Below are 27,901 nucleotides of genomic sequence, written 5' to 3' on the forward strand. Positions count from 1 at the left end.
AAATGAATTATCATGAAATGGCAATGATATCATTACTATGAAATCTGAGTGATGTTTTTCACATTGAATGTTTATTTTGTTTTCTTATAAATAAATATACTAACTTATCATTTCCTTTGTGAATATTTATTGTTTGTCTGTTAGGGTTATTTGAAATTTCGTTTGGTAACTATTCGTTTCTTCTAATTTCAGTAAAAAAAAATACCACAAGACATCTATAGTAAAACTTTTATTAATAAATTAAATAGATATATAAATCACAGCTTGGATCCTTTACTTGAGAAAAATCCCATTATAGCATTCATACATTCATCCGACTGCCACCGTTCCATTAGTATAACACATTCGTGCTTGTTCACTTGATATAATTTGTCTTTCTCCAGTTCTCTCGACACTAATTTGCATTTTTGTAAACTCTGAAATCAAAAAGTAAATGCTACTTTTATAACTGCTTACACAATTTTATTTAATCTATCTTTTTATGTTTATATAATTATGAGTAATGGTGGGTTCATGGTTTAAAAAGCCAATTTATTTCATCTAACAAGAATAATGATTAAAGTAGAAATGTTTATGAACACAAATAAGTAAACATAGTTAAATAAAAAATCAATAATTCTAGGAGCCTAGATTATTCTTTGATGGCCTTTATGTGTAATTCAGTCAATAAAATTAGCCAATTTTTATAATATTTTCAATTAGACAAAAATTCTTATAATTTTATGAGCATGTGAAGTGTTTACTAAAATACAGAAATTTGAACCCTTATTTTATGTCATAACTTACTATTATTTATTCAGATTACAGAAATACCAATTAGGCATAGAAAATTACAAAATAAATCTAAAATGTGTCTCCATGGACACAGATCATGATGCTCCTGCATTGCATACACCATTTTAAAGGGACACAACTCAAGAATGATAAAAGTGAGGCTACCCAAATTTGTACTTGAACTGAGTTTTGTGGTAATAAGTATTGTGTAAAAATTTCATAATGTTTGGTTGGGGCAAACTTATGTTACAGAACGGAAACTAAACATTTTGCAATTTTTCAAGTTATAATGAGGCATAACTCGATAATGGTTAAAGTGACACTTCCCCAATTCAGCTTTATCTGCGTTTTGTGGTAATAAGTATTGTGCATAAGTTTTGTAAAATTTGGTTGAGGCAACTTAAGTCAGAGAACGGTTACTAAAAATTTTGCACCTATATCCTTTTATAAAGGGGCACAACTCGAGAATGGTTAAAGTGACCCCACCAAAATTCAAACTTGATCTGAGTTTTGTGGTAATAAGCATTGTGTATAAGTTTCATAACATTTGGTCGAGGCCAACTTAAGTTCGAGAGCCTCTAAAAATTTGTAATTTTTCCATTTATTAAGGGCATTACTCTAGAAAGGATTGAGTGATGCCACCGAATTCAAACTTGATCTGTAATTTGTGATAATAAATATTGTGCATAAGTATCAACATTTGGTTGAGGCCAACTTAAGTTAGAGAATGAAAACTAAACATTTTGCATTTATTTCCATGTATAAAGGGGCATAACTCTAGAACGGTTAAAGTGACACCACCAAACTTCAAACTTGATCTGTATTTTGTGGTTATAAGCATTGTGTATAAGTTTCAGAACATTTGGGAGAGGCAAACTGAAGTTAGAGAAGAGAGGGAAACCCAAAAATGCAGCAATTTTCCATTATAAAGGGGCATAACTCTACAACGGTTATAGTGACACCACCAATTTTTAAATTTGATCTGTGTTTTGTGGTTATAAGTATTTTGTATAAGTTTCATAACATTTGGTAGAAGCTAACTCAAGTTAGAGAACAGAAACCGATTTTGGGATGTACCAACGTACGTACATATGTATAGTCCGACAAGGGTAAAACTTAATGGCCCCTCTGCTATGGTGGGGGCACAAAAATGAAAAATGCTGGAAATCATATTTGCGACCTTCATAACATGTAAGTATGACCATTGTGAGGATTTTTTTTATTTCAAAAACTGAACATTGATCAATGATCCATTATATGAAGTCAAGCTCTGATGAAATCTGCCAGACAACACCTTGTAGTTATTCAAAAGGTGATCTACTGCTTCTAGTACTGAAGAAGCAAACCAAATCACAAAAGGTTAACCCTGACCATTTAACCTTGAAATGAAGTCAAGATCAGGTGACCTTCATCAGATGCACATATTGACCATGCAGGGATCCTATCAACCACACACAGTTATCCTTTTACTCTTAACAAGTGAGAAATTAATGTGACAAAAAAACTATACATGTTTTTTAAGCAGTCTCTCATATGTTGTTTAGTTGTTTAGACATTTACATATGCTTCAAAACATCGATTTATTAAATGTCATTTTTCATAAACTGTTGACACAGAGATATGTTTGAATGTCCACATAATATTCAGAACTAGAGGCTCTTAAGAAACTGTGTCGCTCACCTTGGTCTATGTGCATATTAAACAAAGGACACAGATGGATTCATGACAAAATTGTGTTTTGGTGATGGTGATGTGTTTGTAGATCTTACTTTACTGAACATTCTTGCTTCTTACAATTATCTCAATTTATAATGAACCTGGCCCATTAGTTACAGAGGAAAATATTTTATTAAAATTTACAAAAATTTACAAAATTTACACAATTATTAAAAATTGACTATAAAGAGCAATAACTCCTTAAGGGGTCAACTGACCTTTTTGGTCATTTGACTTATTTGTGGATGTTACTTTGCTGAACATTATTGCTGTTTACAGTTTATATCTATCTATAATAATATTCAAGATAATAACCAAAAACAGCAAAATTTCCTTAAAAATTTCCAATTCAGAGGCAGCAACCCAACAACCAGTTGTCCGATTCATCTGAAAATTTCAGGGCAGATAGATCTTTACCTGATAAACAATTTTACCCCATCTCAGATTTGCCCTTAATGCTTTGGTTTCAGAGTTATAAGCCAAAATCTACATTTTACCCCTATGTTCTATTTTTAGCTGGGTCACGCCACATATTTTTTAAACAAGATACCCCAATGATGATTGTGGCCAAGTTTGGTTTAATTTGGCCCAGTAGTTTCAGAGGAGAAGATTTTTGTAAAAGCTAACCCTGGACGACAATGACGACGCCGGAGGACGCCGGACCCAAAGTGATGAGAAAAGCTCACTTGGCCCAAGGGCCAAGTGAGCTAAAAAACAATCTGATGAACAACAACATTGCTCATCAATTCAAAGTCACTGGACCTTTTGGGCAGGGCCTAGAAGTGGTCGACAAATTGATATCTTCTGATAGTAATGCAACTTTATAAAAATATCACAATTGGATCCTATTAAACCAACTGAATCAGAAAATTTAACATTGAAAATTGCTTATTAATTCAAAGTCACTGGACCATGCCTAAGGGAGCAGGGTCTCAAAATAGTCATTAAACTGATATGTATTGATAGTTATGCAATTTCCCATCAAATAAGTATGATCTATCACAAGTAGTTCCTACCAAAATAACTCAAGCAGAAAACTTAACTCTTAATGATGCCACTGCTGTCTGCAAAAAGCTATTTCTATGTTTCGCTTTCCGCGACATTCATTCCAGGCTGGACAACTAAAAGGGGCATAACTCAAGAATGATAAAAGTGACGCTACCAAAATTCAAACTTAATATGTGTTTTGTGGTAATAAGCATTCTGTGTAGATTTTATACCATTTGGTAATAAGCATTCTGTGTAGATTTTATACCATTTGGTAATAAGCATTCTGTGTAGATTTTATACCATTTGGTAATAAGCATTCTGTGTAGATTTTATACCATTTGGTAATAAGCATTCTGTGTAGATTTTATACCATTTGGTAATAAGCATTCTGTGTAGATTTTATACCATTTGGTAATAAGCATTCTGTGTAGATTTTATACCATTTAGTTGTGGCAAACTGAAGAAATAGAATCCCACGGAAACAAAAGATTCCTCAATTATTCAAATTGTAAAGGGGCATAACTCTAAAACAGTGAATGTGATGCTACAAAAATTCAAACTTGATCTTCGTTTTGTGGTAATAAGCATTGCATATATATATGAGTTTCTTCATTTGGGTGAGGAAAACAAAAATAAGAGAACAAATACCAATTTTGATGTACTGATGGAAGTACAGACAGACAAAGGTAAACTTTAAAGCTCCCTTCACTACGGTGGGAGCATGAAAATAAGGGTTCCCTATCTTTTTACAAAAAACTTATACTCTAGGTCAGTAACTTGGAGCTTTAAAGGACACTAACAAATGATTCAATTAGTAAACAAGTAATTTCAGATGTGGAATTGCAAAGAGGATTCAGTTGAGTTTCAAAACACCTTACTCAACATCAGAAATTAAATATATTTTCAAGGATTTTTTTTTCAAATTTCAAGGGCAATTTTAGACTTGGAATAACTGAAATAATAATTCTAGTCTTTTTTCAAATTTTCAAAGTAGGGTATGAATATTGCCAACTATTTGTCCATATATAACTTACTATTTTGGGCAGCTTTGCATATTGCTGTACTCTTGCTTCTGTTTCTCTCTGGAATACATCATTAGGGAAGACTTCACTCACAAGATTTCTATCACACGCCTCCTGAGCAGTAATCTTCTTGTTAAACAATAACATTTCACTAGCCTGAAAATAAAAGAGTGTTTCTTACTGACATTCCTTTATCTAAAATTAATATACAAGTATAATAAACTATAGGTATAGAAAACATTTTCAAAATATAATTCTTTTGAAAAAAGAGCCATATTGGACTTCATCAGATCAAATAAACAAAATATAAAAAAACTTCTGACAAAAACTTTTCTTGTTTTGCTTGATTTCGTTATATTTTATTCTTGATAATAAAAATCAAATACAATTTCCCTTTCCTCTGACAGTTAAACATCTTATTAACGAAATAGAAGTCAACAGATGGTAAAAAATGTATCTTTCATAAGTCAACTTTCCTGTGTTTTGTCTGTATATTTTGTCTAAAATTTGTGTGTTTATGCTATTTAGTATTTTACATGTTAACTATCATTTTGTGTTTGTATACTGTCAGTGTGAGAAAAAAATCAACAGTGAATAATATAAAATTGTTTTCTGTGTTATATTAGAATTGAATAGAATATGAATTTTATCTTAACCAAGGTCAAGTTTTTCTTAATCAATGTTACTTCCTGTCAAATCAGTTTTAATCTACCAAAAACATGGTACTCGTTTTCTTTACAGATTTAACTAAATAGTTTAATTTTCTGTAGCTTCATTTATAAAACATTTATTGATTATCTCCCTTTATGAAACAAGGATGTAAAATTTGAATCTATAATACATTTCATTTTTGTGTAAAACAACAAAAGATTAAATTGCTATTACATGGCAGAATGTATAAGTTGATGGGCAATGAAACTGCAAATGATTTAACAGTATAACATGAACCGATTTAACAGTTAGAACATGCCAACAGGAAGCCTGATTACAAGTTTTGAAAATATTTGATTTGTAGATCCTTAGAAAATTGTGACCAAAATTTCACATTTTTTGGAATAAGGAATTAAATTTATATACACATATTTACCTTAGCTGTTCCCATTAACTTTGGGAATACATAGGATGAGCAGCCCTCTGGTGATTGTCCTAGCTGTGAGAATGGAGTGTGAAATGTGGCCTAAAATTATATACAAAACCAGTTGTACATTCTTGCTCGGAAAGTTTTTGTTTCAATTAGATCTGAGTTTGCGTCTTTGTTGTTTAGCCTGAAGTTATCTTAAATAAGATTTGATTCTGTTTGATTTAAAATAAACAGAATACATGGATGATACATATTAAACTAGAGAAAGCTAGAAAAAACTTACATGTCAGCAAGTGCCAGACAAAGAGACTGATGCATATAAAGCAAATGCTCATAAATAGTCAATTTTGACACCAGAAATTGATCCAGGATGTGTTTTCCATTAATATTGTATATCTTTTGTTAAAATCCAAGCACTAGGACTAGTATTTTGAAAGGTATCGTTTGTAAATGGTGGGCAACCAATAATTATGACACAGAGAACCTTTTACATTAAATATGATTATTACAATTTATCATTTTTCAAGAAATACTAAGTTTTTAACACAATTTTGACTAGAGTACACAATTTGAAATGCATATGAATATCAGTTTTTGTTAAAATCCTATTGAAAGAAGATTTTCTTTCTCAGAATTTATGATTTTTTTTAATAAAAAACAAAGCTTTTCCAAAACTTAAATAGATTGTTTCACCTCAATATAGTATGACATTAATATATTATGCACAACATTTAGAGTAAAATTTCCTACCTATACATTTGTAGTTTTTGCATTTACGAAAATGTTTGGTAAGGGACAGTTAACTATAGTGCTCCCGTTCCCAGATGCAGGGTCCTTATAACTATCTAATAATCAATAATCCCCCCTCCGTTACAATGGGGGCATAAAAAAGGTAGGAAATTGTAAAATTTAACTTATAAATTATTTAGTGTGATCAATAAAATAAATCTTCCCACACTATACTTTCAATGGCAAAGGGGAATGTGTTAAAGAGACCATAACCGGAACAAAGAGTAGAAAACAGCCAAAGGCCACCTATGGGTAAAGCATGGTTTAGTCCTACCTTATCTGAAGCATACACAACATCAAAAAGTCCCAAGACAGTAACAGAAACACCCACTGCTGGTCCATTGATTAGTCCAATTAATGGCTTAGGGAAGTCTATAAAAGCATTCACAAATTTCCTGGAAAAATAACATACATATCACTTAGAAACAGTGTAACATAACTTAGGAATTAAAAAGGGTAGTGGTTTTCATTTAACTAGACGAAAAGATGCTCTACAATATTAAACAATATACTTTGTTACCATTTTTTTCTAATTTTAAAATTAAACAAATCATTAGTCATATTTTAAATAAATTATAAAGTCTTCATACAAACCTATAGAAAAATTTGTCATTCATTGAACATTTAAATTCATGGTTCACCTGTACCTATGAAATCCACAAAAATTGGTATCCAACAAAAAATGATGAATTCACACTACTTTTACATTTTTGAATGAATTTCTTACTACATCTGTACAAGGAATGATATTCCATTTTAGTTAATCAAGCTGCCATTTTCTCAAATCGAAACCTACTCTAATATGTCGCCTCCTTGTTTCGCCATAGCTCCAATGCCATCTGATGGGATGTTCATGAAGTTACTTAAATCATTGCCACTACAATAATAATCGCCGGCACCTACAACATAAAATACACAATGTTTAAACATGTGGTTTATCAAAATATATTAAACTGGTAGAAAACTCTTTTAAATGCATAATAAATAAGAAAAAAATAATTCTACCTCTGCATTAAGTGTGATGCGATATTTCCCCTCTCCAGACAGTTACAATTTCGTGGCTTGCCAAGCTTTTTAAATATTTGAAATTGAACTGATGAGAGTGGAGAAATTTTGTATTGTACAATAATTCATGATAGAATCAGTTTCTCCAATCGAATGATTTTTATATGATATTTAGGCAAACTTATTCACTGATCAGCAAAAAGATGTGTTGTTTATATGTGCATCATAAGGCATGGTCATCTTTTTCATGGCCTCCAAATAGAATTTTCAGTGAACAGCAAGAAAATTTTATATCATTATTAAATATTACCAAATAAGAATGGAGTTCAAACGAAACATACTTTGATTAGAAATATTACAACTGTTAATATATATACATTTTGTATTACTAGTCACTTACAGTTGATCCTGATCCAGTCTGACTGAATATAGAATTACTGTAGACAAAAAGAAAAATATTTATACCTGTCAAAACAGCTAATGTACAGTTTTTATCGTTTGCTGCTTCGGACAAAGCAAGGCCTACTTCTTCATACATCTGTTAATATAATCAATGTTTGTTAATGTCATGATTTAAAAAAAATAGTTTCTTGTGTAAGGCTGTTACCTTATAACATATGGTGCCACAGAATTTGTTTCTATTGAAATATCTCTTAAAATTTATGTTATTCTTCCATTATCCTGTGTTGTAGTTAAGGATGTTAATATAAGCTTTAAATGGGAATGTCTAAATGACATGAATCAGTCTCATCAGTTATAAAATATCATTTGCCCTGAGTAATGGTAGCTATTCCTCTAAGGCTGAAAGAGCTGATCCATAATAATACTGGAAGGCATCACCATGGCACCATTTCATCAGTATATTGTCCTAACAGACCATGTTACTGAAGAGTAATAGGTGATAATTGAAGGAATGAATGAATGGATGAATTAGTGTTGTTCCATTTACAGTACTGATGACCATGGCAGACTGAGTCTCTAGATAAGACTAATGGTGGTTCAAACTGAATTTGGTATCAGAGAAAGTCTTACAAAAAGTTTTGTGGTTAACAAATGAAATGTAAACAAAAAGTGGTTGAAATAGATAAAGATCACATGAAGTTTTTTTTATATCAACTAAGAAAGGATTAAATGTATGCTTTATTGTTTATGTTCAGACAATTTTGTCACTGCTTTAATGGAGTGCTACTTAAGTTAAGTTAAACTTAACCTTATAATTGATGGCATTTTTCTTTGCTGGTCTGTTCAGTGTAATTTTAAAGATACCATCATTCAATGTAACAGCGACAGTTTCATACTTTCCAGCTGATTCTGTAGAAGACACTGATGCTTGAGATGGACTATCTTCACCTGCCAAGCTATGTACTAAATCTATATAGGCCTTCTGTGCTTCATCCTGTGTAACATTATAGTATCATTAAATTTTATTGTAATAGCATTATTCTGGAAATGAATGAATCAATTAACTATTTTTAATTTTGGTTTTCCAACTTTTTTGATTCATGCAATACTGATGAGTCTTATGAAAAGAAACAGATGTCCAACATTCTAAATCAAAAGCCATCTTGGATGAACATTTATATCATTAAAGACTTCCATTAAAAATATTAAACAGCTGGGTCAATGTTCGCAATTGTTTCTCCATAGGCGATAATGGTAACGTTTTCTACTGTTGCTCAGTCCATATCGTTAACTTGTGTATGATGGCTCGTTTCAAAGCCGAGACATTTTCACATATGTGGTTAAATTTTAAGGGTAAGAAGTGAAATTACTTTTATCGTAAATTATCAAACCCTGAGAATCCTTTTGTGATGCGGCTCCTCATGGAAAAACATCTCTTTTTAAACACAATAGGTTCTTTGAAAATTTAATACTTTGAACACATTTAAAAGCTCCATAGTTTTAACACATTTATTCTATGTTCCCCTACTTTCTAAATCAACACAAATAGTTAAGCTCAATCACTTGTTTATCATAGAAACGTGTCAAATATCACTACACAGAGATTTTTTGTTTACACACAACTTTTGAGTTCCTCATTTTGAGGTGCATTAGGGATATTGACCTAGCTATTTTCTCTCCGACAATAATACCAGTATCATTGCCTTTCGAACGTTTATAACTACCATAGTGATTGTCGTTTGTTGCTGTATTACATATTTGTTTTTCGTTTATTTTTGTATACATTAATTAGGCCGTTAATTTTCTGGTTTAAATTGTTTTGCATTTGTGATTTCTGGGCCTTTTATAGCTGACTATGAGATATGGGCTTTGCTCATTGTTGAATGCAAAACAGTGACATATAGCTGTTCATTTCTGTGTCATTTGGTCTCTTCTGGACAGTTGTCTCATCCACTATCATACCACATCTTCTTTTTATATATACAGCTGATTTTTTCACTTCAATCTTACCTGTGTCATATCACTCAGATTGTTCCATGCATCCCATTTAGCTTTACCAACAAAATCCATCATGCCTGGTTTTTTAACATTACACTTTCCTATTGTTGCCTTATAGAAAAAGAAAAAAAGAAATAATTTTAATTGATGTACATGTATTACTATAAAAGGATGTGTAATAGATTAAAACACTTGACATTAAAAAACTGCTAAAATAGATAAATATATTTATTTATGGAAGTACACAGCCCTCTACTTGAGTTATATAAATTCTGACAAAGTTAGTTGACAAACGTGTTTCTTTTCTGTATACCATTACCAAGTTTTAAATGAAGTTTACAAGTTCAGTTTAACAAGCTTTACAGTAGACACAACAAACTTATACAGTGGGTTTTTTATTTCATTTTTCTTGTACTGGGTTGTGATAAGATATGACATATGACAACAACTGTTGGATGAGATGAGGTTCCTGACTTGGTAGTCAGTGTTTCCATATTGACTTGATTTATAACAGATATGTACTTCAGCTATAAATTTCTCCATTGATAATGTTTCATTTGCATGTGTGTATCATCTTGTCCACCCAAAAACCACTTATCATCATGAATGTTAATTGGAACAAATATGCTAAGCAATTGAGAACATGAATTCAAATTTAGTTAACCCTTTTTTACTAGGTTGACTGTTTCTTACATTTGGATTGAGACAAAGTTGAACTTACATGGGTTAGGCTAACTTACATGGGTTAGGCTAACTTACATGATGGGTTAGGCAAACTTACATGGGTGAGGCTAACTTACATGGGTGAGGCTAACTTACATGGGTTAGGCTAACTTACATGGTTTAGGCTAACTTACATGGGTGAGGCCAACTTACATGGGTGAGGCCAACATACATGGGTGAGGCTAACTTACATGGGTGAGGCTAACTTACATGGGTGAGGCTAACTTACATGGATTAGGCTAACTTACATGGGTTAGGCCAACTTACATGGGTGAGGCTAACTTACATGGGTGAGGCTAACTTATATGGGTGAGGCTAACTTACATGGGTTAGGCTAACTTACATGGGTTAGGCTAACTAACATGAGTTAGGCTAACTTACATGGGTTAGGCTAGAACTTACATGGGTTAGGCTAAAACTTACATGGGTTAGGCTAACTTACATAGGTGAGGCTAACTTACATGGATGAGGCTAACTTACATGGGTTAGGCTAACTTACATGGGTTAGGCTAACTTACATGGGTTAGGCTAACTTACATGGGTTAAGCTAACTTACAAGGGTGAGGCTTACTTACATGGGTGAGGTTAACTTACATGGGTTAGGCTATTCTTTTTAGGTCCTTTTTAGTCATACCGATAAATTTTAAAGCAAACATTTATTAGAACATGTCAATATCACTGCATGTCGACCAACAGGCTCTGATGCTATGATCATTAGCTTAGTATTCAGTGCTTCACATATGATTTATAACTTACCTTATCTAAAACAGTTGAATAATTAACAAAATTTTAAGAAACAGAGGTTCAAACTTCCTCATGCAAAGTTAACCTTACCTGGATTTGCTTAATCTTTTTAGGTCCTTTTCCGTCATATAACTCATCGAGTAAAGTAATTGTACATCCTTGGCTTTAACAAATTTTTGGTTTACGCATTATTAATGTCAGAATGAATATAATAACAAGAATGTGTTCATAGTACATGGAAGCTCCACTCATACTATCATTTCCTATGTGGATCGTGAAATTGAGGTCAAAACACTAATTTGGCATTTAAATTAGAAAGATCATATCATAGGGAACATGTGTACCGGTACTAAGTTTCAAGTTGATAGGACTTCAACTTTATCAAAAACTACTTTGACCAAAAACTTTAACTTAAAGCAGGGCAGATAGACAAAACCAACGGACCAACAAACAAACAGACGCATAGACTGAAAAATAAATAATGCCCCTAAGTGATGCATAAAAAGTACTTTGGACGCAAAAAATTTATGAAGCGTTATTTTCATTTTTAAGAGGACACCAATGTCCCATTAAGACAAATTGAAGAAAGATTTATGCTGCCTGGATGTAGATCTGCCTATGAATTAATTATTTTACCTCTCTCCCTTGTTCACTTACCTGTTTAAATAAAGCATAAATTGTTAGTTTGACATCATTGCCAGGTTCATTCTGGAGAGTGTTCAATTGAACTTTTGCTTTCTCAAACTCTGCATCCATAGCCCCTAGGACTGGCCTTGATCTATGAAATCCTCTTGTTGGCATAAAATGTACACTACAAGAAAATGGTTTAATTTAAGAATCAATATTTTATCTGTTGTTTTCTATAACATCTACCATTAAAATGTAAATTTCAAAATATATATAATCGACAAAAAGTCATGTGATACAGTTTAGATTAAATTTTGAGTTTTCTGCTTTTCTCTGAGGCTTAAATTAAAATATTGTTTGTTTGCAGTTTACTGACCGACCCTTGAAAATCCTCCCGACTGTGAAAATTTTATTGCTTTAAATTTGAAGAAATTTTTTTTAATACTTCTATTGACGCGATCCGGAACTTTGTGTCCTTTCCGGAAATGATTTAAAGTCTGGGTCAATTACGCATTTCAAGTTCGGTTTTTCTTAGCTTCCCGTCAAGCGTTCATGTGACCATTTAATGATAAAGCACATGGAAATTGTTTACAGGTATCCATGAAGTCACGGAGGAGTACTTTTAATAGGCTGTCGTCTCGTGTCAATTTTAAGACAAATAACAAACAAAAAAGTTTATTAGTAAACTGTTTATAACAGGCTATTATTTAAACTTGGAATTATTTTTAATTATGGAATTTGCTTAATTTCTTCTGTTTAAAATTATAATAAATTTCATGTGTATTTGGCATTATAATCTTTTGAGCGGTTGATAACACTTTCCATACAATGTATTTTGGTTAGATTGTGTTGTGCACGGCACAGTACATTCTATTGAAAATATAATATTTTCTTTGTAATAGAAAGTGTTGTGCGCAGCACAGAAGATTTCAGTATAGAATAAACATGGAATTTATTAAAAAATTCAATAACAAGAAATCAAGCAAATTCCATAATTAAAAATAATTCCAAGTTCAAATAATAGCCTGTTTTATACAGATTCAGGCACATGTAATGATGTGTGATGATATCATTGACGATGATGCAGCGGATATTCATAACTGACACGATAACCATTATGTTTCGAACAAATCAAGTACAGAATCTGTGGAGCCTGACTTTATGGAACCAATTTCAGTGGTTAAATAAATCGACAGCAGCTTGAAGTATGGCATATTTTCTACAAATCGTTGTGAAGACGACAAAGATGAAACCACTCCTCCGTGACTTAAATCTTCATGGATATCTGTAAATACGCCTGTACGGAGGAAGGGCTCATTTGAAATGTTAATGGATATAGATCATGCCAAATCAATAAGAAGCAACCCTAACTTCACAAAGATGTAGAGAAAATGAATGGTTAGCTTGAAAAATAAATATACTCTCTCTATATTAAATCTATCTTTGATTGCAATGAGTATGCTCCTTTAGGATAAGGGGGGCTGCCCCACTCATTGCAATTATTCTCTTTCTTACAATATTAAATATACCCAAACTGTGTGGCCTGTGTGAATTCAATTAAAACATGTCCTTAGGAGCTATGCTGCCAATTTTTTTTATGCATTAAAAACATTTCAGTACAGACCATTTACTTTTAATGGGGTGCTATGGATTTCACCCCAAACTTTAGATTTCTTTGGTTTTCATTAAAGCCTGGCAAAAATATAACCTTATCACATATAATTAAATATTGTTAGAAATATGATAACAGTCGAATGTCTTCATACTTTTTTTTCAAGTTGCCTTTTTTTCAATTGAGGAAGGTACAATGGTTAATTTTTTTTTATTAAAAATACACTCTTTAATACATTGTCTTATAAATCTTTAATATCTACATTTTTCTGATGAAAATACTCTACTCATGAAAACATTCTAGTCAAGAAGCATATACACATGTCTGAATATATTTCTTTAAAACAGTTCTAGTCATAATGACATTCCTTGTTTATAAGTGTTCCAGTATTTAATAATTATACCATATTTTATGTCATAAATTGGATAATGACACTATGTTAAAGTTTCAGTTTTGGTTAAAAAGTTTTTTTATCTGAAAATGCCTGTTCATTTGATGTTGGTTTTCAGCATGTCCAGTGTTTGTTGTTTTAAAATGTTTTTTTTTTTCTTCACAAGAAACTTGGTTTAGTGTAACTGCTTGTTTAAACTGTATTTTGGCTGATAAAATAAAATATTTTTCCTACCTACCGACCCTTCAGTCTGAAGGTACAGTCGGAAAACTGCAAACAAACATATTTTTAAGGTTGGCCTGACTTTAATACAACTGAGCACTTAGCAATATAAGTTTTGAAGTTGCAATTTATTTTACTTAATCATGATTATGTTCATTAAATAGTATTAATTAGGCAATCAAGGAACCTTTCGTGAGCAATCTCACATTGTCACTAGGCAACAAAATATCACCAGATTTATAAAATCACATTGACTCATAACTCATACAAAAGTCAACTAATCAATATTTTTTTTAATATGGAAATGTATATCATTTTGTCCTCAATAACTACAAAGTTTGTTGTGGTTTGTGACAAACTATTGCAGTTTTAAATACAGGACAAAATTACAAATATCTTTTTAAAATTTTAATTCATTTATACATTGTATATGTCATGTATGTTAGAGTTTAGTATCAGGTCTATTTTCATTAGTACAATTTTGTTCAGGGGCTAGCTGAAGCTGAAAGTTCCTGTCTCAATAGACAACTTTCAAGTTTGTTGCATTTCAAATAAAGTTTGGTTTTAGTTAACATCGTTTATGCATTCACTTCCTTTCCATACGCGAGCTCCATGTCAAGCTACAATGTAGTTGTTCAATAAATATGACGCTAACTTGCAGAATGCACATTTTTTTTGGAAATTAAATATGTATAATTGATCATGAGCTTTGCTGTCATTAGGGAATTGTGATTAAATTCCTACAGAACAAACATTATTTCTAGTTTATTCTGCATAATGACAATTTGAAGAAGCTTAATTGATAATAAGATAAACTTCAACAGTGCAGGGATACTCTATCTGGTAAATGAAGTCATAAACAGATAAAAGCTTGCATTGTTGACGATATTTACCGGTTAAGGAAAGACCCAAGAATCTGCAACGATAATGCAATTGAACTATTGACATTGACCATACAACTATCACTTTTCCATTGTGGCGTCAGACCATTTGTATTTTGACGTCACGACTCAACATTTTTTGGGAACCTTTGTGATGTCCATTAATGAGGGACAAGAAGCATATATACTGACAAGAGGTTATCTCAGTACATAGAACCTCCAGTTATGGTAAAAGATCCTTTAGATTTGAGGCAGCACAAGTATGGAACTCACTTCCTAATGAGGCTCGACTCATGACTTCTTTTGACCAGTTTAGGAATTATATAAATTCCTGGTGTGGGGGTCAAAAATGTTACTGCAGTTCATGTCGTTTCCACCCAGTGCTGTCTCAAAGCTGAAATTTCTTTCTTTCTTTTTATAATGGCCTTTTGCTCTGCTTTTTATGCATTTTTATGCATTTTTTTTTTTTTTAATATATCTGCCATTAAATGCTAGTGCTTATATTTATTTATTTATTGTTTTCATGCTTTTAGTCTGTTATATTTTATGATCCCAAGTGATTTGCTGATTCCCCCGTTTCAATGCACATAGAGGCGCTTGCCACATGAACTTTGACTCTGGAGACTCACAAATCAAATAGAGTTGCTTTCATTATATTGCATGTTTTTTTAGTTTTATTTGGTAGTATTTGCATGATGCTGCATGTTTTTTATGTGATAGTCGGTTAAAGAGCTCACCAGAGCTCATGTTTTCTCTGTTATTGTGTATATATATGCCGACTCTAAATAAAATTTACTTACTTACTTACTTACTTACTTACATGTACCTCACTATACTTCAAGTACTTGTCACTGTCAGTATTAACTTTATACCAATCAGGTTCAAAATATAAATCAATAATCAGTTTGCAAGTCAAAAATTTATATTTCCTTTGTCGTTATATGAAGATAAATCGGTGTTATAACATAAGGTCTTAACCTTCCTTTATACCTGGTGAGAAAGTGGACTTTGATCAGAAACTGAGAAAGAGTAAACTTTTTCAATAGTAACATGTAGTTGAAAAGGGTTATGAAACTTAAGATTATAATTCTTATAAAAATAATTGTGATGTACTCATAAAAGTCTTATCATTTCCTCATTAAACTAACTTCTTGAAGGTGAAAATATGATTTTGAAAAGTCCTCCTTATGGAGGCAGCCATTTTCAAACAACCGCGCCACCTATCGACCATAATCCCAATGGCGGAAAACGAAGTTTACGAGGTAAAAAAAAACCTGAGATCTTTATAAACAACCAATTTTGGAACGCATATGACAAGTTAAGGAGATAGATATGTTTTCTACATGATCAATTTAAAGCAAGACTAGTAAATCTGCATAAAGATTTTTTTTCTTTTTATGTTTCAGCTGTCAGTTTTGAAAAAGGTTCATCCAATTACCTAAAATAAACCGGTAGCTACACCAGTCTTATGTAACATTATTTACTTAGAGATAAAGTTTTGTATGAATATTAGAAGAAAAAATAAGGCTTTAAAAAATTTTGTTTTTAGAACTTCTAATTATCCTGTAACTTCTTCATATTTTAGTCTAATAATTATCTTTTATGAACAAGTTGCTAATTATTTTTTATATCAAATAAATTTGTAAGTTAACAGAATATCCCTTATTCTGTTATTTGATAGTTGTGTCATTATATGAATTTTGTCATGAAATGACCTTAGATCCGTCTCTGAAGAATTGTCATTTAAAATGTATCGATACCTTATTAAAAAAAAGAAATGGTATGAATGGTATGGAAAATTTTGCGGGAATATTTTTATTTTATTAGTGAATAATTTTTATCAATAAAATTTTGAAATTTATGTTCTATTTAACCTTTGAAATTTCTTTATAAAAGTACATCATTTATGTACATGTAAATCAATAAAAGAGCTTCAACGCATAAACTCACATGTTTTCATTTATTCTTCAAATGTATTGTTATAATTTTTAACCTTCTATGAAATAACTGAATTTTTTCCTGATAAATATCATGTATTTGATGGTTCTGCGATCCCAAATATTTTTATGCTCCTGGCTGCTGTAGCAGAGGGGGTGCATTCAGTTTTACCCTTGTCCCTCCGTTGGTTTCTGTACTCTAACTTCTAACTCTTGTACATTAGCCACAACCAACTGTTATGAAATTTGATTGCTGATTAATATTTCAAAAAAAAGATCAAGTTGTTTTTTTAGGGGGTGTCACTTTTATTGTTCTAGAGTGGTTCTAAAGTTCCTCTTTACACATAGAAAATTTGTTGATTTTTTTTCGTTTATGATATCTGACGTTAGTTTGCCTCAACCAAATGCTATGAAACCGGTACCTCGAATGACCGAATAACACTGTTAATATGCGAATAACACTTTTGTGACGGAATAACACTTGAAATATTAATATTAGCACATATTTGTGACTTTTAAACATTGATTATTAAATAATAATATATTATCGATGTATTTTATAACTAAAAATTGATTTACAGAAAGCAGATAAGTTCATCAAGATCTTTTTAAATTTAGTATGTGCATCCAACATGGTGACCACGGAAATCAAAATGGCCGCCATGTTGGAAACCTTCAATTTCTGGGTTATGTATGTTAAAATGTTCTATGTTCCGATATATGCGTGAGATGTCTGTCATTGGACATTATCCAAATATCATCATCCTATGCATGTATTGTTACAAGACGGGGGTGTTATAAAAGTAACGGTATTTTTACAAAGTTAACACACTGGTTACTATATTCTGGGTAAATTCTACTATAGAGCTGTCAACTCTGGTGTCGAGTTACAAACTAAGTTATACTGGTAGCGTAGCTGGCAAAATGGTCAAAGCACTGGTCTAAATAAGGTAGCTCAGCCTCAGAAACTTATTAACATTGACTTACTTACTTCATGTACAACAGATAACAACATCAAATTAAGCTTTACAATTTATTATATACAAAACATTCAATACTATAACAAGCATAAACCACATAAAAACCCACCAGAGCACTTAATAAAATATACAGAGACCCCCCTTTTTGGTAAGTTATTCGTTTGTCAACAACGTAGTAAAAACGTATTTGGTTTGCTCTGGTAATTTCTTTGGTATCAGGAGTGACTGCCCTGGTAGCGGCCTGCAGGCCATCTGAAGACTGTTGTGCACTCGCTTTTATACATCTGTCCCACCAACGTCTCGTGCCCCTATGGAGAAATTACGTTATGCTAATTGGATGCTGATCTCAGGTCATTAGGTCAATGACGTCAATAAAAAATAGTGATGCAAATGGCGCCGATCGAAACGTTGACACTCTGTCGAGTCAGGAAATGGACAAACGGAACTTATCTAAGCTTACTCTAAGCATGTATGGGCCCCGGTTACAATATTCATGACTGCCTTACACTAATAAGATAACAAGGTACAAATGTAATAAAGGGGTAAAGTGTGAAATAAGGGAAACCAGAAGGTGGGAACAGTTGTTCAGTCAGGGGACCCCCATGGTCGAACAGTGAAGACGAACTCTATATTATTATTCCCAGAGACCTTACTAACAATATTTACATCCAATTACAATATATAAGTCTTCACAATGTTCATCAAATGTCTGTATACGAGTTGGCTAACAGTAAACGAAGAACGTGAAAATACTCTTTTGTTCCGACGTTGGAAAGTTCCAGGCGGAAAGAACTAGCTAGCCGAAAAGTTCCGGAGGAACTTATTAACTAGTTACTTTGTTCAAAGTGACAAGTTGAAAAGTTCCAACGTAACATATCAACTAGTTAGAAAGTTCCTATTTCCCAAATTAGTCAAAACCGGAACTAACAAACTAGCCCAAAAGTTCCAACGGAACTTATCAACCCGTCACAAAGTTCCATTTGGAGAATTGATGCAAAGTAAAAGCACAACATATTATATTAGAACCTTTCAAAGGGGAACCAAGATACTGATTACAAAAGTCAAAAGGAACTAGTCACAAAGTTCCTCTTTGACAAATTAGTCAAAACCGGAACTAACAAACTAGCCCAAAAGTTCCTCCTCATTTGGATACTTTTAAAAATATCAATTTCAGATTAATGTATAACAATAAATTAGAACTTTTTCCGTTATTAAGGCAACATTCTGACCGAATAAACTAGTTTTTCTGTTCCACCAGAACTATTCAACTAGCTACATTGTTCCGGGACTTTTCAACTAGCTACTTTTTTCAGGAACTTTTTGACTGCACTCGGAATAAAACAACTAGTTGGAAAGTTCCATCGTAACAAAATAACTAGTTGAAAAGTTCCGCCAGAACAAAGTAACTGACGGAACATAGCGGCTGTTACATGTTTACTGAGTATATATGTATAGCCCGAAAGAGTCGTATGTACAAACCTACAGCTTACTCCCTACACTGTAACAGTATCATACTTTACTTACACAAAACTATGATTTTTCCAAGAAAATTGACAATAATAATTGCAGTAACTTGACTATATCATGTTTATTATATATTCAATTTTCTAATTTTAGCTCTGGTATTAATTAAATTGTTTTAAATCGGAAAATACATTTAGGGCTAAATATAAATTATTGATTTTTTAGGTGGAAAACATATTGGAACAGAGAGAGGTTGATGGACAACTGCAGTTTTTTGTCAAGTGGAAGAATTTCAATGAAGACTGGAATACCTGGGAACCAGTAGACAATTTGTTGGATTGTTTTAACTTAATCCTTGAATTTCAGGAAAAGCAACATGATACTGTTACTACCAAAACAAATGTTGAAAAGTCAAAACTGGCTAGAAAAGAGGCATTAAAGATTGTGAAGAAAGCCAAGAGATTGAACTCTGGTAGTGATAATATTAAGAAAGCTTTACTGAAGCATGCAGCTATTGTTAAAAATGAGGATGTTAGCCTTAACCTATCAGTGGACACAAGCGTGCTTACTTCTACCCCATTTAAGAAGTCACCTAAATCACCTAAGTCACCTAAATCACCTAAGTCACCAAAATCACCAACACAATCACCAAAATGTTCACCTAAACCCAGAAAGTTGGAAGAAGGGGTATCAACACCTATTACTACAACTAAAAGGACTCCAAAGAAACCTTCCAAACTTGAAGAGTATTTTGATCCATCAAAAATGTTTATTAAAAGTTCTAGTAAAATATTGTCAAATGGTGTTCAGAGTTCAAAGGTTAACTCTCCAAGTGTTTTAAGAACTTTACTTACCACTAGCCTCCCTGTTCCTACGAAACAAAGTAAAATTAACAGTCCTTGTATGCATGCTAGTGTAAAACTGAAGAAATGCACAGTGAGTTCAGTGACATTAAACAGTAGCAAAACCACAGATGCATTGCAAAGTGACAAAGAAAGTGACCAAATAACTCAGAATAAATCTGATAACTCTCAGAGTAGTACAAAAATAAAAAGAAAATACACAAAAAGATCAGATCAGGAATTACTGGGAGGAAATAAAAAGAAAACCTCTAAAGTTGGAAACAAAACTAAAAGTACAAGTTTGAAGAATAATCTTAAGAAATCGCTAGGAGGTAAAACTTTAAAAACATCAGATAAAAACTTTAAAATGAAGAAAACAGGGAATTTGTTGGTAGTTAAAATGAGACCAGCTATCAAAAAGGAAAAGAAAAGTGAATTAAGTGCTTCAAGTCAGAGCGAGTGTTCTGAAGCTGAAACAAAAGATATAACTTTACAAGATATGAATAACAGTGCTGCACAGGAAAAAGTCCACACAGAGATTCAGGCTTCTCAAGGAGAGAAGAAAATTGTGAAGAAAAAAATTATATCATTGAAAGTAAAGAAAGAAAAGTTAAACAAAGAAGGCAAAAAGAAAGAGAAAAAAATCAAAACAAAAGATCAGGCAGATGGGAAAAAAATAAAGAAACAAAATATGAATGAAGGGAAAAAAGTGAAAGTGAAAAAGAAAAACAAAGAAGATGGGAAGAAAGAAATAAAAGTAAAAGGAGTAAAGAGGAAGTTGGAAGATTGTATTGAAATCATAGACACTGAGTCTGATGATGATGTTCAAGTCAAATTTTCTTTATCTCCAAAATCTAAGAAAGCTAAAACTGACAATTCACCAAAAAGACCAGAAAATGAGAAAAAGATGGAGAGTCCTAGCAAGATAATAAAAGAAATGGGTAAAAAGACTCTGCAGGTGAAAGTTCGTCCAATGGAAACGACATCATCCAATATAAAGAAGATGAGATTAATTGATGCAGTAAAACCTCACCCTGGAGTCTCAAAATCAGGTACATGTACAGTAAAACCTCACTCTGGTGTCTCAAAAATCAGGTACAGTAAAACCTCGCCATAGTCTCAAAATTAGGCACAATTATAAAAACTCCCTGAAGTCTCAAAATCAGGTACAGTAAAACCTCACCCTAGAGTCTCATAATCAGGCACAGTGAAAACTCTCCCTGGAGTCTCAAAATCAGGTACAGTAAAACCTCACCCTGGAGTCTTAAAATTAGGTTCAGCAAAACCTCACTCTGGAGTCTCAAAATCAGGTACAGTAAAACCTCACCCTGAGGTCTTAAAATCAGGTACAGTAAAACCTCACCCTGGAGTCTCAAAATCAGGCACAGTAAAACCTCATCCTGGAGTCTCAAAATCAGGTATACAACCTTTTTGTATCAAGTTGATACATACAGCTGACATATAGATTCTGTTAAAATAAGTAAAAGATGTTTCGACAATGTTTTTCCTTATAATTAGATGTACATATCTTAGAGTCATGATAGAACTTATTAGGAGAGTCATTTGAATGGCTTTAATATCCATGATCCTGATGATGAAACATTTCAAATTTTTATCATATTGATAACACAACTAAGGCTCATACATTTAGAGCATTCTAAAGGAATATAAAAAAAAATACAAAAAGATTTATGCTGCTTTCTTATATCTGATGCTGAATTGCACCAAGCTGTTGGAAATATTGTCATGATATTTACATCATAGTCTAGCATTTTGTTTTTCTGTACTTTCTAAATAATTTTGTTATGCTTGCAGATATTAGCTGATCTTTAGGATTTTTGTTTTCTTTTTCTTAATATATTTTAAACTTTATTATTTTATATTTACAGCAATTGTTCGACCAGTATCACCAACTCCTGTGTTCACATCAGTCAAGCCTATAATGTCTACTACACATGCTCGACCCATGGTTGCCATGGATGCACTTTGTGCAGATGTACCTGCAGGGTATCACTATGTACCCGCTATGATTCCTATCAGTCCTTCATCAATGTCATACAAAATGTTACTTGATAGTCTCCCTTTCCAGTTTCACACGAAGAAGTCCAGCAAGAAACGAGAAGAAGAAATGGTGCGTGAAGATGATGTGGAACGGAGAATGAGTGTTAGACAAAGTGAATGTGCCTACCGATATAAAGAGATTGTTGTGAAGAAGTGTAACCGATATACACAGATCTGGTTAAATACACATTCAAAGTTAAAAAATTGTCTTAATCCTCAGGTAAATATATTTCTTTAAATTGGTATAAGAGGAGTTTGGTGGTAGATGAAGATATTTTTTATTCTTAATAGCTCTCATCATTTCTTTCCACATACTAAATCTTTTTCTTACGGAATAGAATTTGTTAATTTTTCCCGCATTTCTGAATAAATGTCAATGTATTACATCATAATGTTGTATTAGTTATGTATTGTTGCTTTTATTTAATACCATCAATAATACATAATTTTTCATCTGTATTATATTGATGTAGACTTTGAAATTGACCGCATATGTTGCCAGCAATCTAATACGCATATGTTATATAAAAATAAGGAGATGGGATATGGTTTCCAATGAGATAACTACCCACCAAAGTTCAAATGAAGGTGATGTGAGCAGTTGTAGGCAGTCATACAGCCTTTATGTATGAATGTCTTGTTCTATGTTTTAGGTAATACAAGAAGTAGTGTCAGCTTTGAACTCAGCGAAGTATGACGATAGTAATCTAGTCATGTTCAGTGGTCTAGGGAATGTGTTCTGCAGTGGTATCGATCTCACTTACTTGATCTCAAATTCAATGGATAGGAAAATGGCAGCAAGAAAAATGGTGGATGCTCTCAGGTAAACATAATCATAGCCACATATGAATAAAAAGGATGTGCCTCACCCTGTATTATTTGTCTCTGTTTATTGTCCTTTCACTTTACTAATTTACTTGAACGTTTAATCAAACTAAATATAAACTCATCTCTACAAACTGAGCAATTGGTAAAATATTTCATTTCATTGATTAAGTGAAAGGTAATCATTATGAAGTAGATGCAGTGAAATAAAAGGTATTCTTAATCTTAGCACATAATTTCGAAGTTTGTCTGAAGATTGTGCAGAGTTATGGTCCTTGGACTTAACTGAAGTCACTTAAATAATCAGTTTTTAACTATTCTTTCGTCATGCTTGAAGATATTGACTTGATATTTGATATATAGTTGACACCATGACAAGTTGTAGATCAAGTTAAAATTTTGTTCCAAAACAGTGAATTTTTAACCAGTAGGGACTATGTATTGCCATGCAATACTCACAGTATGCTTGTTACTAAAATGTATTAGTTATTTGCCTAAAATTTTCTTTTAGGGATTTTATGAAAGCTCTCATCACATTTCCCAAACCTTTGATAGCTGTAGTGACGGGATCTGCTATAGGTCTTGGGATGACCATGCTCCCGCTATGTGACATAGTCTACGCCAGCGATAAAGCTTCATTCCATTTACCATACTCGCAGCTGTCACAAACACCAGAAGGATGTGCGTCATTTCTCTTACCTACCACAGTTGGAATGGCCATGGTTAGTATTGTTTACAGTTACATACAAGAAGATACTTTATAAAAACTGAATGTTGTTACAGAAAAAATTTAACTAATAATTGGTGTTTATCAGTATTCACTGATGTTCCAATAAAATATGTACCATACTGAGAGGAGGCACTTTTAAATTGTTGCAATAATCGCTCAATCACAATTTCAAAATTTTTATTTTCTTCTGTTTGTGTTTTTTTATGAACTGCATCTTTAGAAAATATGCATGATTGATGTGTATCAAAAGTGTTTAAATTTGACGTTCTTGATATCTTGAATGTAATGCTAAAATATTCCCATTATTATAGGCTAATGAATTACTGATTGGAGGACGGAAGATCACAGCTATTGAGGCGTGTCAACTTGGTCTGGTATCACAGGTGTTCTGGCCTACCAGTATCATGCAAGAAGTCATACCTAGAATAGAAAACATGGCCCTACAGTCAGGCAAGGTAAACAAAATATGTGCTTCTTTAGGGAGGGTCAACTGTGTAGGTGAAAACACTGTTTTTACACATGATAAGCTGAATAACAACTCATATATAAATTTTAAAAAAATACTATGGAAAATTGCTCAAGTATGCCACCAATTTGAACTATTTTGGAATATTATAGGAAAATCAAATATAAAGTTTTTGAATTGAAAAAATACTGAAAAATGGAAATTTTTATTTTCCAGTTGCATACATTTATCTAAGCTTTTAGAATATAATAAAACCCAATTTAAGTTAAAAGAAATAGTATTGTTTTGCTGTACATAACTACCACTTTTCTAAAAAAAAAAAAAAAGTATTTATTTTTATTGAAAAATCTTAATTTTTCATTTGTCACAATAAACAACCATGGTTTTGAGAGTTATTTCCCCTTCCAAACATACTTCTTTAGATCAGAAAAATAATTCCTGTCTCATTTCATTGTATCAGTGTAGAAAAAGAAGAAGATTGAACATGTTATGCAATATTGACAAATCTGATGTATAAGAAAGAAATAAATGTTTGTCTTTTCAAAACAAATCAACGAGTTAAAAATCATCAATTACATTTTAAAAACACTAACCATAGAAAAAGCCACTTCAGAGCATCATTCTGGTGGCAGACTCTGTACTAAGGAGAAATCTCAATCTTTAGTACTTGATGTAATTGATGATTTTTAAATCGTTGATTTATAGCAGATCATTGATATGGACTTATAATACAATCTTTCTTTTCAGGCTTTAGAGACAACCAAACTATTGATTCGAAGTCACCAGAGAACAAAAATAGAACTAACCAATGAATCGGAGTGTAATCTGTTATTGGAGAGATGGCCATCAACAGAATGTCAGAAGGCAATAGAGAATTATCTTAACAATGATAACAACTTCTGTATATGAAGATTCTTGTGTTTAGTATCATATTCAATTGTACATGTATTAAGAAGTTGTGTAACAATTTACAGAAAAGGGGAGGCCATCATCATATTGATTATATTGATGGATTATGTCCCTTCTCTTAGGAATTCAATCTGACAAAAGCTATGGAATAGCTGTCTACGATAAAAGTCCTTGTCTCATCTTTACTGCTTTCACTGCATAATGAAGTTACCATGCATTTGTCTAACATGTTCCTATAACTTCTGGAAGTTTGAGTTGACTTTTATTGTAAATAAGAACAATGCAATGAACAATTAAGTTCTGTATTTGTACATATCATTTAACACCCTTTTTTTATCAAACAGGTTCAAATGAACTTTTCTGTATATACATGTTTTTTTTAATTCTTATTCCAGAAAAACAAATTCCTGATCAAATTTTCTTCAATCATTTAAAGTTATTTCAATAATTATTTTCCTTCTATAATGTAAGAATTGTTCAGAAATATCTAGTCTGAAGTGAATGGCTGAAATGCTTTGATGAAGAATAAAAGCAGAGTTGTGTTTATTATAATGAGTTTTTTTGGGTTTGTGTATAGAATATAAATGATGTTTACAGTCATGAAATATTTCTTTTTATATATGAAATTGTGTTCATTACATGAACCTATAAGTTCATACAGAAGCTCATTTGTTGACCTACATTTGCATTTATAAGAATTGTTGACTTTCATATAGAATTTAAAAAAAAACTAATCTAACTCTTAAAAGATAAACCAGCTAAGATTGGAATTGATAACAATTTAAGGCCCATGATGAATAAAGCACTACATTCCCACTAAATATTTTTCTGAAATTTCCTTTGACCTCTTAATGATTGAAATGAGATGTTTGATATATGGCAATGAGGCGGCAACACAACAATATAATGCAGCAAAAATCATATAAAGGACATATCTGTTTCTGTAAAGGAAATAAATATTTCACTGTTGAAAATATGAGATGATAAATTAAATACCTTAAAACCAAGATGTCGTAGGATTGTTTTAGCTTTATATGTTGATCATAAAATCATTTTTGTAATATTTTTGTCTCACACTTAAAAAGTAATAGACCTCCAATTCAGTATTGTATAGATAAGTGTAAATTTGTTATATTCCCCAATAATAGGGTATGGTATTTCTTTTGTCCTATTTTTTCACACTGCCAAAATTGAATTTAAGTTATTGTTAAAAATGAAATTTGTTGTAATTAATTAACATTATTTGTTATTCTGCACTATGAATAGAAAAAGTGTTTGTAAATATAGAATGTCAAAAAAGGTAGTGATTTAAATAGGTTGACTTTAAACTGCCATTGTTTAGTATAGTAATAGTTCCTATAATTACACTAGTTACTTGTACTACACTGTGTCAGTGTATTCAGTTTTTTTAAATTTGTTTAAGTAAACTAGTCATTCTGGGCATTTTGTTTTATTTTTAATCATGTTTTGCAAACTTTCCTTTATTAGTTATCAGAGAGTTTTTCACAGCAAATTCTACACACCAAAGCACTGAACTTTTCAGGTTTCTTAAATACAAACTACCACCACCAGAAGTGTTCTTAAATTTTCCAGAATCTTGCAATAATTGCAGGTGTAAAATGAATAAAATAACTGTATGAATGAGTAGGAACAGGGTACCACAACAAAAGATGAGATTCATGTCATTATGTGTATACTTTCATTCAAGTCATAATAAACAAAATCAGAAATTTATGCATCAGATTTTAAAATTTATTTGTCAATATTATTTTGATTTAAAGTTTAGTTATAAGACAAACAGTACCGATTCATTTTTATAGATTTTTTTCTTTGATTTGATACAATTATTAGAAATTTGTGTTTACTGTAGACATTTTAATTTTTATTGAGATTGCCCCCACATATTTTTCAGATGTATGACATACCGGTACATTCAGTGTTGTCATCTGTAAAATAAAATGTCCTTGTTTGGTGCACTGATATCTAACTTGTTGAATAAAATGATTCTTCCGTTCTGGCTTATTATATAAGGAAAAGACTGTAGCCTATGTCATAGTAGACACATTAGCACATCTGACATTATTTTCCGATTCTCAGTTTATTTTTAAGATTCCTCCATAAGTGTTCATTGTAAGTATTTCACTTGTCAGTCATCTTTATTTATTGTCATAATGTGTAGTTTTAGTTATTTATGGATCTGTGTATTGTATTTTTTCCTTATTTAATCTGTAATAAAATGGAAAACATAACTCAGTTGGTTAACTACTGTCAATAGATATAAGAAGATGTGGTATAAGTGCCAATGAGACAGCTCTCCATCCAAGCCACAATTTGTTAAAGTAAACCATTATAGGTCAAAGTTCGGTCTTTAACACAGAGCATTTGCTCACACCAAACAGCAAGCTATAAAGGACCAAAAATGACTAATTTAAAACCATTCAAACAGGAAAACCAACGGTATAATCTATATAAAAAAACAAGAAACACTTATGAACCACATCAAAAACCACTTTCAATGAATATCAGGTTCCTGACTTAGGACATGTGCAAACAAATGCAGCTTGTTTGAATGTTTTAATAGGTACCAACCTTCACCCTCACCTGAAACAAAAGTGTAACAGCACCACATAAAAAGACACACTATAAAATATCAATTGAAATAGCTCAATCAAAAGACATATAAACATAAATAATTGAACTTACACTGAAC

At 31.9% G+C, this 27,901-nt stretch overlaps 2 protein-coding genes across 3 annotated transcripts; one reads left to right on the forward strand and one right to left on the reverse strand.

Annotated features, from left to right (window-relative positions):
- Positions 1-216: 216 nt before the first annotated feature.
- LOC139524898 (enoyl-CoA delta isomerase 2-like) lies at positions 217-16,268 on the reverse strand. Of its 2 annotated transcripts, none has more exons than XM_071320058.1 (10): positions 16,126-16,268; positions 11,902-12,055; positions 9,790-9,888; positions 8,588-8,773; positions 7,843-7,915; positions 7,169-7,271; positions 6,647-6,767; positions 5,590-5,679; positions 4,515-4,658; positions 217-416 (listed from the first exon to the last, which is right to left on the reverse strand). In XM_071320058.1, the coding sequence occupies exons 1-10, from the start codon at positions 16,206-16,208 to the stop codon at positions 258-260; spliced, it is 1,212 nt and encodes a 403-aa protein (XP_071176159.1). In that variant the 5' UTR covers positions 16,209-16,268; the 3' UTR covers positions 217-257. The 2 variants fall into 2 exon arrangements, with proteins under 2 accessions (XP_071176159.1, XP_071176160.1); XM_071320059.1 differs by lacking the exon at positions 16,126-16,268 and adding an exon at positions 15,968-16,044.
- LOC139524892 (uncharacterized) lies at positions 16,144-27,440 on the forward strand. The gene is made up of 7 exons (XM_071320046.1): positions 16,144-16,239; positions 19,584-21,252; positions 22,090-22,481; positions 22,915-23,084; positions 23,598-23,808; positions 24,128-24,271; positions 25,030-27,440. The coding sequence occupies exons 1-7, from the start codon at positions 16,165-16,167 to the stop codon at positions 25,189-25,191; spliced, it is 2,823 nt and encodes a 940-aa protein (XP_071176147.1). The 5' UTR covers positions 16,144-16,164; the 3' UTR covers positions 25,192-27,440.
- The last annotated feature ends 461 nt before the right edge of the window (positions 27,441-27,901 follow it).

The sequence above is a fragment of the Mytilus edulis genome, chromosome 5 (genome assembly GCF_963676685.1).
Source record: "Mytilus edulis chromosome 5, xbMytEdul2.2, whole genome shotgun sequence".
Lineage (NCBI taxonomy): Eukaryota > Metazoa > Mollusca > Bivalvia > Mytilida > Mytilidae > Mytilus > Mytilus edulis.